Below are 12757 nucleotides of genomic sequence, written 5' to 3'. Positions count from 1 at the left end.
GGCCACCACTGGGGAGCAGGCACTCCTGGAGTTCCCAGCAGCCTGCCTGTGGCTCTGGCCATTGTCTCATCTCCCCTCGCCCATTTAGCTCTCCTATTAGGTGTTTATTAGATTTCTGAAGAATTTGGAGGCATGAATTGGAGCCTAGACTCTCCGTACTATCTAGGATCCCAGGGAACAGCTTAGGAGAGAGCCCAGCAGCTAGGGTGTGGGTAACTAAGAAGATGCAGTAAAACAAGACACTCTGTCCCCACATAGGACAGCACAGCAGACTATGGTAGGGCAGGGCAGGGTACAGAGAAAGGAAGCTTCAGTGAAAGAGAAAGACTGGCTCTCTTAATCATTCAAGTCAACTCTAACTAGTTACCACCAAAAGGCAATTGGTTTACAGCAGGAGGCTTTACTCCTTTTGTGGGGGAGGGTCTTTGTAGCTCTGACCGTCCTAGAACTCTCTATGTAGACTAGGCTGACCTAGAACTCACAAAGAACCACCTGCCTCCTGAGAGCTAGGATTAAAGGTGTTTATTTCTCTTCGTTCTGGAGGCTGGCAGTGCAAGGTCAGGGTGATGAAATGGTCTGTGCTCGTAAGGGCTGTGATGGCCTCGTTCCTGGGTCCCTTCATATGGTAGAAGAGTGAGGGGAGCCCTTTTAAAGTTTTTTAATTTTTTTTAATATCTTTGAGTGTTTTGTTTTTGCACCATGTGTGTGCAGGGCCTGTGAAAGCCAGAAGAAGGCATCTGTTGTAGTTCTTGAAGTTGGAGTTACAGGTGGTTGTGAACCACCGTGGCATGCTGAGAACTGAACTGCAGTCCTCTGGAAAAGCAGCCAGGGTTCTTAACCACTGAGCCATCTTTTCTTTGGCTCCTGTGTCTTTCATATGGGTACTAATCTTTCTCAGGAGAGCCTTGTGTACCTGTCCCTACCCACCCAAACATCACTCCAGCCCTGACTGTGTCACATTGTAAAGGCTCTAACTTCCAAATACCATTGCATCTGGGAATGCAAAGTCTGAACTGGAGAATGCACACATTCAGAAAACAAGGCAGGACATGGTGGCACACTCCCTGAATCCTCGTGAGGCAGGAGGATCTCTGTGAGTTTGAGGCCAAGCTGATCTGCACAGTGAGTTCCAGGACAGACAGAGCTACATTGCACATATGTGTGTGTGCGCATGTGCATGTGTGTGTGTGTGTGCGTGTGTGCGTGTGTGCATGTGCATGTGTGTATGTGTGTGTGTGTGCACGTGCACATGTGTATATCACCAAAGAAAACCAGATTGGCCATCACAGACAAAGAAACTTCTGGAAAGACATTTCTTATAAGGCAGCCAAGGCATGTTTGGAGGCAGCTGCCCTAGGGAGGTAAGCTCTATCGGATCAGCCAGGGTAGTGCCAAGCAGACACATAGCAAACAGGAGAGAGGACAGGACAGCAGTGTGCCCCTGCCCAGCCTTCTGTTTACAAGATGTTCTCAGTTCGCCCCTGGGACAGAGGGGAGAAGCCCTGGGCTTTGAGAGTCATGGTGGAGAATACCCCCTTCTCTGATGCCTCTGGTCGACATTCAGTGCCTGAGCACCTAGCACTAGGAATCACACCAGTTAGGGCCAGTTAGTCATAAAGTGTGCTTCCACATGGCTAGCAGCGGCCCAGTTCTCCCTAGGAAAGCACAAGCTCTATGTGAGTAAGGATATTTTCGAGGTCAATGAATTGCAGACCTAGGGTCTCTGCTCTGTGCGTGTGCTCCCTCCCCGCTTACAAAAACCGGGTACTGCGACAGCTCATTTCAGCTTTAAATAACACAAACATGGAGGTTCTAATGAAACAGCTCTGCCCCATATCCCAGGCATGTTGAAAGAATGTGAAATGGCTGCATTCCACGGGGGAGAGGGGCTGCCTGAAGCTGACCATTGCCCTCTGCAGGACAAACCCCAGGCTACCACTCTAGTACACATGGAGTGTCTTTGGCTTCCCAGGGACAAAAGCATGAGGCCAGTGTGGAACAGGTGGCCTTGAGCAGAGCCCACTGTCACCTACACAAAGGCACTTGCGTTTGAAGGCAAGTTAGGGGCAGGAGTTGAGAACCAATGTCCACTTTGTCCCCTCTGGTCATCTGGAAGGAAGGGGTGACCACCCAACCTGGGACATGACAAAGTTGGACTGACTAGGGGTTGACACGTGGAAGTGCCCACGGAAGGCCTGTCTCTGATGGTAACAAGCCAGTGAGTGCCATGAACACACTGAAACAGAAGGCCAGGGAGAGAACCTGACATTTCCCATTTATTTGAGGCATAAGCCAGCCTTAACTCTGGCTGGCCTTCGGTTGGCCCTTCCTGCTGGGGCTCAGGAAGGGAGGGATCAAAGGGTTCCTTTGGCCACTATGATAGTGTTGAGTTAATGGAGACAGGTCACCCAGCCACCTGGCCTGGGAAAAATTGCTTCACACGGGAGTTTCAAGATGACTCATGACCACTGTCATTGTGCGACCCCCGCTCCCCATCACTCTGTGGGGACATTCAGGGAATAAAGTCAATAAACAGGGGGAAACACAATTCTGGGCTGGTGCCAGGCCAGGGCAACGCTGGAAGAGTCGAGCCCACTGCTTTCCGCATGCCATCCGAGGCCGGATGGACAGTGTCCTGTCCCGAATATCATTCCCGGCTTTCACGGAAAAACTTATGGTCTAGTCCTGTAAACAGGCCAGCGTTCAGGCCCAAATCCTGCCCCAGCAGCTGCAGGTGTCTGCCCTGGGTAAACCGCGCGCCCAGCCTGTAGTGGACCGGAGGAGCTGCGGAAGGGAGGCAGTGAGCCCCAGGGGAGAGAAGGGAGGGAGACCCTTGCTCCACGCTCACACCGGTGACCAGGGCTGAGAAGACTAAGCCCTCTGCCCCAAAGACGCCCAGCCCAATCGAATTAGATGCAAAAGAATAGCCACACCGGCAGTTTCCAAAAGAGGCGAAACCGTTTATGAAATCGGCGCCGGTGCAGTATCTACAGTATCTACAAGATATCTACATGTATCTACACCGCCCGCAGGCGGGGCTCACTCGGGTCGTCTACACTGCTATTGCCGGCCGGGCCGGAGGCGACGCGGTCTCGCGGAGAACAATAAATACCATTTCCTTCCGCCTCGGACGAGAGCTTTGGCACTGGCGGGCGGGAGGCCCGCATGGCTCCCCAGATGGGGAACACGTCCTTGGGTGGCCCTTGGGGCCCGCGCGCGGGCGCACTATCTGGGGCAGTAGTCGTAGGCACCGGGCGGCGCGGCCGCCGAGGAGTACACGTTGGCTGCTGCTGCTGCTGCGGCGGCGGCGGCCGGGTTCACCGCCGGGTGGTGGTGGTGGTGCGGGTGCGCGTGCGGGTGCGCATGTGGGTGGTAGCCGTGGCCGCGCAGGCCTGGCAGCGGGTAGGGCGCCGGCCGGCTCTTGGCCCCGAGGTAGTGGTCGTAGGCGGCCGCCGGGTACTTGTAGGGATGGTGGTGCAGCGGTTCGGATGCGCCCGGAGCCTCCAGGCGCAGATCAGCGTGCGGGGGACTGTGGCGGCCTCCGGATCCGCCAGGTAGCGGGACGAGGCCACCAGGCCCAGGCAGTGCGGGGCTCAGCACGCGCGCCAGCAGCTGCGGCGGGTGCGTGGCGTCGCCGAGCGCTGCGGGTCCAGAGTCACGGTCGAACTCGCGCCGGGCTTCTGCCACATCTGCAGGGAAAGCCGGGGTGAGCGGGGGACAGGGACCGTTTGGGGCGCACCTGCCGAGCCAAAGCCCCCACCTCCACTCCAGGCCCGCGCGGTCCGGGGCGCGGAGGGCGGGCGGAGGGCGGGAGAGCGAGTGCCCACTTGCCCGCCCGCCCCCTCCTTGTGCAACTGCTGAAGCCGTGACGCCCGGGGGGGGGGTGCGGGCGAGACCGGGTGCGGCGGCAGACCCGGGCGGAGCGAGCGCTCTCGGGCTGCGGCCGGGATCTCACGATCCCAGGTCCTACCTTTGTCCGCTCCGTTGGGCTGCGTGGGGGAAGCCACGGGATTCCGAGAGCGAGCAAAGGCACTTACAAGCGGCAGCGCTCCGGGCCGGTGGTTTCGGGGCCTAAGGAAAGAGAGTGGATCACTTCACCATAGCATCCAGACCACACACCCTGGCCCTTGCCTTTTCTTCTGAGAAGACTCACCAGTCCTCCGGGTCGCAGTCCCGGAAGCCTTTGGCGAAGGGGTTGCTGGCAATCTTAAGCTGCGTGATCTGCGGGGGGGGGGGGGGTAGTTGGTGTAAACTAACCGCGCTCGCTGCCCGACTTCGGTAGCAACGGGCAGAAGATGGTTACTAAGGCTTTCCTGCACTATCTGGAAGAGAAGGGGCCCACAACTACCCCCATCCCCACCCCCGCGCCCCAGCACGACGAGCCTTCTCTCTCACCAGACCTACCGTTGCCTGCCTTCCCAAATAAATGAAGATTCACATCCCTGGCTGGGATGGGAATGTGGTCACCCCCGCCTCCTTAGCCCCCCAGCACAAAGAGGGCAACTAAGCTGGTGCCCTAGGAATCTGGGTAAACCTCAGATCAGGCCTCTGATGGGGAGTTTCCGGAATGGTTTGGAAAACAAACTTTCAGGCTGCAGTGACAGTTGCCCATACAGAGGTCAAGCTGATATAGGAGGCAGGGCGGGCCTGTGGAGGGAGAGGGCAGTGGTGTGCCTGTCCCCCGGGGACGCCCCAGCAGACCCTCACCCGGTGATTCTGGTAGGCGGTGACTGCAGTGAAGCGTGTCTCCTCAAACACAAAAGTTTTGAAGTTCTCCTCTGCGTATTTCTCGCTGTCTTTTCGAGGGTCCACATAAACAACATGGAAACGGGGCTGGTATCTGTGCATGGAGTTAAGAATAATCTGGAAGACAAGGATGGGGGTCAGCTCCAGCCACGAGGCTGGAGGAGGATTCAGGCCAGAATCATAAAGCAAGCAGAGTCTAAGGGAACAGAGCATTTCCTTCGCTGATGTGGCCAAACACCCTGGTTCTAAACTCTACACAGGGCCTTGCAGCCCATTTAGGATCTCCAGGAAAAGATGTTTCTTCCACTGGCAAATGGGGTTGTAGAACTCCTTTACTCAGGGCCCCAAGGATTGCCCCAGGCCTGACGGGGTGGCATCTGGGACGCAGAGTTCCACCCAGCAGGAACCCCCTCCCCCAGGGCTGGGATTCCATAAGACTCCTGCCCTTTTCTCACAAAGGGATCCCCTTTCCAATTAAAGAGCCCCTCACCTGAGCTCAGGGTGGGGAAGGGAAGGAAGGTGACCTCCTCGGACAGAGGCCATCCTTTCAGGAGCCTGCCACCCGTGTCACCCCAGTCCTGCCTCTGTCTCTAGTCAGTGGGGACTCTGGAAGGCCTGTAACCTGTAACAGGGGACAGCTCAGAAGCCAGAGAAGGGTCGCCTACGTGGCCATTGTCGTCCAGCAGGTTATTGGTGAGCTTCAGCTTGTCGAAAGATACGATCTGCTTCATCCACTGCGCGCCCTTCGCGGGCGAGTCCGGGTGGTAGTGCACTCGGCCAGGGGTGGCAGGATCTGCCTTGCCAGCCACCAGCCAGGAGGAGCTGTGGAAAGCGTACCTAGAGGAGCGCCGTGGGAGGGGGTCATGCTATGCAGGGTAAACAAGGACCCTGTCCCTGTGCAGATGACCCCTGGAAGAGCTAGAGTTATTTATGCTCTTGGTGAAATCGAGATTCCCAGTTCACAGCGGCAGGAGAGGGGACTGTGGATAAACTAGAGAACTTCCTAAGGCCCAAGGCACAAAAGGTGAGGGAAGCCTAGGTGCGGAAAGAGAGGAAGCACTCCCCTCCTTCCATTTCGCTGCATGCGGGTCTGCCTGCCCCAGGGCTCAGAAGGTCGGAGACTGGATGTTGTCACCAGCCGATGGCTTTAGGCACAGGGCGGCCGTGTTCCCTTTATTAATTACTGTTAATTGTCCGAGCGGCCCAGGCCCGCCCTCCACAATCTTTACCAGTCACCCCACCTTTCCGGCCCGGGCTCTGGAACTGAAGGTTCTCTAGAGATGGGGGAAGGGGGCAAGACGGTCACCAGAAGACACTGGTAAAGTGGCAGACCACACAGGCCAAGGCATCTGAGCTGCTGTTACCAGAGGCTCAGGAGGTCACTACAGTGAGTTCCGAGGCAACTCGGAATAAATAGGGTGGAATCTGAGGGTAGGCAGGACTGAGCAGGGCCAGAGCAGTCTGTGGAGCAGCCAGTATAGGAAGACCAAGCCATGAAAGGGTTACTTGGCTCGTGTGGCATTTGAAGTCTGTCAGCGGGAGAGACTCGGGTTTTTCCTAGCACCCCCACCCCCACCCCCATGGCCTGGAACACACAGCTTGTCTCAGTGGCCCTAAGGACTTGCTCACCGGTAGCGCTTGTCATCCACAGGCACAAAGTCCATGAGGAGCATGTAGTCAGCCATCGGGTCCATTCCAAAAAGCTTCACTTGGAAGGTGGGGAACATTCGTCTGAAGGGTGGGGGTAGGCAGTCAGGTCACCTCAGGTAGGGGAGTACAGGGCTGCTCTCTCTACTCTGACTTCTCTGGTCTGGCAGCCCCTAGCTCAGCCCTTCCTTCAGGTCTCTCTTTAGCTCAAGTAGGCCCTTCTCCAACCCTGGGCAAGGCAGTAAAGGGTCAGGCCTCAGGTCCCTCTCGGAAACACAGAAATGGCTAACCAGGTGCCCAGCTGCAGAACCCCAAAGCCTGTTCTGGCTTCTTTGCTTACACAAGACAGCCTTGCCCCCAGGAATTCCGGAACTTTCTGGACCTTGCCTCGGCCAGCAGCAGGATAGCTAAGATTTGGGTCCTGGGGCTTCTCTCCCCCTCTCAGATCCTCCATGGCTCCATCCAACCGGGGAAGAGTTCCCGGTTCCAACAAAGTGAAACCCGTGTGTAGTGATCTCAAACACCCTCCCCAGTTACACTGACACCCCAGCACTCCAACTTCAACTCTCCAGACCGGCCAGAGCCTCCCGACTTCTTGTAGGACACAGGCAAATCCTTGTTTCCCCCAAGAATCTGTTTGCAAAAGACTCAGCGTATGCGCTCCTGTTTCCTTCCACTTCTCTATTCCCTCCAGTGACATTCAAGGCCCTAGTTCGTCTGCCCTGACCAGAAGGCCAAGTCGCTGTGTTGGTTGGTGTGGACAGCTACAGAGCCTGGAGAGAATCCACAGAGGAGCAGCAGCAGCAAAGGACAGGCCTAGGTTCCCCAGGGAGGGCTGCACAGTAGGGAAACAGAAACCCCAAGAAGGCTTTGCAAACAGGCCCTGAGCCTCCTTGGCCACGGAGCTGGTGTGTACATTAGACACAACCCAGCACCCGCCTTTGTCTACTGGTCAAATCGGGAGCATCTGCAATTGTTCCTTTTCCCTCTCGGCCCTTAAAACAAATAACAAGGCGACTGGCACGGATACTCTGCCAGGCTTGTGAAGAACTGGGCCCACGAGCGGCCAAAATTGAGGCCCAAGAAAACCAGGTCTCGAGTTCCCGGAAAATGAGCGCACTGGCTTTTAAGGGTGTTAACTCTCTCTTAAAATTATCCATACAACCAGGGGATGTTTGCTCTTGAGATTGCCGTACAGACCGAACGAAACCCATGCGGGAGTTTCCTAGGTGGCGGCTGCCTAACCGCCGCAGCCCGGAGCAATTTCGGCCCACAGAGTTCCCTCGAAGAGTCCCAGGATTCGCGGTGGGTGCTCCGCGGATTGTCGCTGGAGCCGGGTCAGCAGAGAGGCCAGAGGGACCCGCAGGTGGCCCGGCTGCACCTCCATCCGCTTTCTAGCCCGGCTCCCGCGCATCCCTTGGACACGCAGTCAGAGGCACCGCACGCACGTGGGTAGGGGCGCGGGGAGGGGGCGCCTGACCTGCCTGCCTTGGTGACGATCATCTCGGTGCCCAGCTGATTGAACTCGTCCCATAGCGCCTTCATTTCCAGCTGCACGCTCACGCTGGCCACCTTTGGGTTCTTCTTCACCGGCGCCTTGGCCGCGGCCGCGCGGCTAGCCCCAGGACCCTCGGACTCCGCCGCCGAGCTGCTAGCCGCCCCGGGGGCGGGCGCGAAAGGGTAGGCGCGCGGCGGAGGCGGCGGGCCCGGGGCACCGGGGGCAGCGGTGCACGGGTCGTAGCGCGGTGGCGGCGGCTCCCGAGGGCCGAACGGGTCGGCGCCAGGCGACGGGGCTCCCAGGCCGCTCAGACTGCTGGCCGCGAAGGCTGCAACGTCGCAGAAGTGCGAGAGCTGCGTGAGCCACGGGCTGGACACGGCGGAGATCATGACCCGAAGGCCACCCGCCGCCGATCAGAGCGCCGTCCCGCGCGGCGGGCCGAGTGGCGGGCGCTGCGCCGCACGCGCCCCGGGCCGCACCGCCCCACCCCGCGGGCCGGCCCCGCGGAGCCGCCCCGCCCCGCCCCGCCCCGCCGAGACAATAGCCCGTGCCCCTCCCCCCGCCCCTCCCCCGCCGAGGCTCCGCGGGCCCGGGCCCCCCGACCGCTCCGACCGGCTCCGGGGACGACGGGCCGGTGCGCGGCCCTCCCCGCCGCCAGCGCGCGCTGGCTTTTCTTCTGCGCCAGACGCTCCCCAAGTTCTTGCTCCTCTACCTTTTGTGTCCCTGGTTTCAACTTCTCACATTCTGTCTCCTCTCTCTCTCTCTCTCTCTCTCTCTCTCTCTCTCTCTCTCTCTCTCTCTCTCTCTCTCTCTCTCTCTCTCTCTCTCCAGCTTCTTCTTAACTCACTGCCTTTTCTCTCTCTCCACTTTCAAAATTTCATGTCTTCCCTTCCGTCTAACCTCTTCCTCTTATTTCTGTATGTTCTCTATTATTCGTGTCTTTGCCCTTTCAAACGTAAATGGCATCTGCAGCCTTTCTCTTGTTCTTTAGTGAAGTTATATTTCTGTCTCAAGCTGTCCTTCATTTTCTCTTTCGTTATCTTTAGTTCCTTTGCGTGTATCTTTCTTTCTCACCTTTATCACATTGTCTGTTTTCTCACTTTCTTTTCCTCTTGGCTGCTCTCATTGCTTTGTATTTTTGTTTGTTTGTTTGTTTGTTGTTTGTGTGTTTTTGTTCCCCCGTCCCCTCCTTTTACTGCGTTCCCCGACTTTTCTTTAACCATCTTTGCTTCCTCCAGCTCAAAGACTCCCCTGTTGTCCTCTCTCTGGAAGACGTAACTACTGTGCACAGTCCCTGAAGTTGGACTACAAGGATGGTGGGTGGACTGACTTTGGGAAATGCCGCCCTTTCTTCCTGTCCCAGAGTCGAGAGTCCCAGCTTCAAGATTGTAGCCCACCCGGCCTAAAGATCCTTTCCACCCGCTGGGCCGCAGGGCCTCACAGCAGTGGGCGGGCGGGCAGCCTGACGGTGTCGACGCGGACAGAAGGCTCACCTTCCATGTCCCTGGTGACTGTACTGAAGTGCATCCCGGCTGGGGATCCTGGTAGCCGGCGAAGTTTCGCCCGGTCCGAGGGCCTGGGGCCCCGGTGGGCGGTGCCCTCCGAGGCCTCGGCTGCAACAAGAGAGGCGATGCTGAATGCGCTGGCCCGGGCAGACAGCGGGCTCCGCGCGTCCATAGGCGCCCGGGCCTGACCGGCGCCGCCTCCGACTGCGTACGCCCTGCCGCACCGCGCCCAGCCCAGCGCAGGGGGCCCGGGGGCGGGGGCCTGTGGTGCCACTCACAGCCGCCGGTCCAGGGCTCAAGGGATTATGGCGTCATGAGACCCCCCCATTTTCAGCCAATATTGGCCCGGGAGTCCGAACAGTTGGAGCGCCCTGGAAATTCAGGGCCCTCCTGCCTTGCAAGCTCTCTGTCCCTGGTCTCTCCTCCCGGGGCCCTGTGTGACCAACGCCCCTTGAACATCCTGCAGCTTCTGCAGAGGTTGGGCGTCCCCTCTATTCGGCGAAGCCACCACCAGAGTCTACAGCCCCAAAGGAGAAGTTTCTATGTCTCGAGCACTCAGTCCCAGTCTGAGATGGCAGGGCACTGACGAGGCACTGAGGGGCTGCCTGAGTCTAGCCCTGCCCTTGGCCCCACCTGCCTCCACCTCCTCCCCAGCGGCCCCTGCACCTGGGTAAGAGAGCGGCTCCGGCTCTCGCAAAAGCCACAGGCAGATAGCCCCAGGGCTGCGGAGTCCTCCGTCCCTCCGTGCCGCAGAGCTGGACCTCACCAACAATTGCCCCTACAGGCCCCTTGGGTCAGCTTGCTTTCGTGGTGGGGAAGCGAGCCGTGGGACGCCGCCCAGGCCGCACAAGACCGGGAGCCCCAGCGTCACGCGCACCCCGCGCGCACCGCCCGCCTCTGGCCAGGACGCTTTTACATCCGGAGGGTGGGCAGTGCCCGCTCCTCCGACCTCCCTGCGCACCAGCGGGGCGCAGGGAGGACCGGGGGCGGGGCCTGGCCGGCCGAGGGAGCTGAGGACACGTCGGAGAAATTCAGACCGCATGGTGGGGTGCTGTCCCCTCTCCACCCTGCAACCAGCCTGCGCACAGGAAAGGCCTAGCTGCTAAGGTGCAGGACCAGGCCCTCAGCCTTTGGGCCTCAAGACACCACTACACTAATGCCCCACTTCTCCTGTACCTTCTCTTCACCTACTCTCTCTGGCCCGTTCAGTAGGCCCATGCCCTTTGTGCACAGGATACGAAGCCCAGAACTTGATTCAGCTAAAGACTGGTAGATAAGGCCCAGTTTTCAAGGCCTTTCTGTCCAGGACTTTGTAGGCCTTCTGCTGAACTGACTCGGGATGTAGTGGGAAGCATGCAGCCTCTCCCTGGGGTTTTGACAGTCTCGGGGCCTCCATCCCTAGACTGTAGCAGCTACTAAGTGTAAGGATCAAGACCAGGAGTCCGGGGAGTGGGTACCTGGGACTTGTACGGTAGATCGGGGTGTGGGAGTGGTGGTGTGTGTAACGGGACAGATGCCCTAGCCTGCCCTTGAAAGCTTAAGGACAGCAATGCTAAGAAAGGGAGGCTGTCAGGGAGAGTCATTCTCTGGTCCCCAAGTGGCTGGCCATTCAGGGGACTGGCAATGACAGTGACCTGTGTCACTGGCCTGGGGCGGATCTAAGCAGGGTAGTGTGGGAATGAGGTGGGCCAAGGTTCTTTACCCCTTTCCTGAGCAGGGCTAACTCGTCGTCTCTAAAACCCTAGAAGTGATGGCCTCGATAGGAGAGCTCAGTCTATGGCAGGTGCACAATGGCCACAGGAGTGATGGGAAGATACAGCAGCCGGGAGAGTCCACAGAGCCTCTATAAGTTGAGTCCCGAGTGAGGAGGTAGGGACAGGGCTCTGGCAGGTGATTTTGCATTCTAGGGATGTAGGTCATCTCAGGATGGAGTAGCTGAGGTCTTCCCCAGAGCCTCCCCCCAGCCCCCAAGCCTGCAGCCACATCCTGGACCTCAGTGCGGCTAATACTGAGAAGTGAAAGTGAAAACCCTCTGGAACTCCTGGTTGCTCTAGATCATCCCTGGGGTCCAACCTGGGGTCCTCAGCGTCACCTGCGGCAATAGGGGAAGTCTTCCATTCTCGTTAACTCCTTCCTGCTGTGGCTGCACTTGCGATCCACAACTGGGTCAGCAAACACTTCACAGCAAACAGCCCTCCCTAGCAGAGACTGGGCATGTGTGAGGGGCCCCACTTAGCATGTTCCGTGGGTGGCTAACCCCTTTCGTCACCCTCATCCTTCCTTCCCAACTCTCCCCCACACTAGCCATTACCCCTAGGAAAATTGGAACCCCTAGGAAGATTAGCTTAAGAAACCCGAAACCCTGCAAGTGCGAGTCCACCCTAGCATCCCGCCTGCTGAAGAGCAACCGCCCCTACGCACTACAGGACCCGGCTCTTAGGACCGCCCTTTCCTTGGGCGCAGCACCGAAACTGTGAGGTCGAAGCCTGGTGTCCCATTAACTGGCCTGCGCTCCTCTCCTCCCGACGCTCTCACGACCGGTTCTTGTCCGCAGCGCTAAGGAATGAACCCACTCGGTAGTCCTACACCCCACGCGCGTAGGTTCAGAACGGACACAGAGTGTTACCCCCGGAAAATGCTCCTCCCTCACCTGCACCGGCCGTCTCTCCCTTCTGCCTCGCTCCCCCTGCCGGCGGCGCCTCCACCTTAGCGGTAAGGGGCTAGAATGTGAGCCAAGTGGTTTGTGCGCAGGGGTCAAGAGCTACACCTCTTGACCCTGAGGGCGCAGTGCATAGTCGGGGCCTGGGCTGCACCCTCTGCTCCTCCACATGCCACACAATGCTTGAGGCAGGAGGTAGACATCCCTGACTAGACCATTTTACAGGCCCTAAAACTGAGGTTTAACGTTGAGATTGACTGCTGTTAGGAAAGGCGTGGGGCTCAGAGGCTTGAGACTGGGGGAGCAGAATGGGACCGAGAGGCTGTGTAGCTTGCTTTCTATTATTTTATTTTATTTTTTTCCTCTCGAATCCTGAGCTTTGTGGCTGGCGGTATGGGCTCCTGGCTTCACCTAGCACCGTCGCTGGGTTCTGCCGCAACTCACAGACCCCTTGTTTGGCCAAGGGTCGGAGGAGAAAACAGTAGAATTCCTTAAGTTCCCAGTGCGAAGGAAAGCAGACCCCTATTGAATCCTGCCTGCCTCGCTCTAGCTCGGCTCCGCCTCCCCTGGGTACACGTGGCTGCCCCAGGGGAGTGGGAAAACCAGCCCCTCACACCCACCAGCCCCACTCCTCACTCTCTATTGTAAAGACGCGGGCCTCTCAGAGCTTGGCTGCTAACCGCACAGGTTCCTGCGCACTTT

General features: G+C 58.3%; 1 protein-coding gene across 5 annotated transcripts; it reads right to left on the bottom strand.

Moving 5' to 3' along the window:
* Positions 1-2263: 2263 nt before the first annotated feature.
* Positions 2264-12089, bottom strand: Tbx1 (T-box transcription factor 1). Of its 5 annotated transcripts, none has more exon segments than NM_001108322.2 (9): positions 2264-3689; positions 3971-4071; positions 4154-4221; positions 4708-4863; positions 5412-5583; positions 6376-6477; positions 7874-8219; positions 9385-9504; positions 12047-12089. In NM_001108322.2, coding segments are annotated over 8 exon segments (1443 nt in total). In that variant the 5' UTR covers positions 9419-9504; positions 12047-12089; the 3' UTR covers positions 2264-3225.
* Between the last annotated feature and the right edge of the window lie 668 nt (positions 12090-12757).

Source organism: Rattus norvegicus, chromosome 11 (assembly GCF_021556685.1).
Source record: "Rattus norvegicus strain SHRSP/BbbUtx chromosome 11, alternate assembly SHRSP_T2T, whole genome shotgun sequence".
Taxonomy (NCBI): Eukaryota; Metazoa; Chordata; class Mammalia; order Rodentia; family Muridae; genus Rattus; species Rattus norvegicus.
Note: the sequence above shows the minus strand (reverse complement) of the source record. Positions and strands in the feature narration are given on the sequence as shown.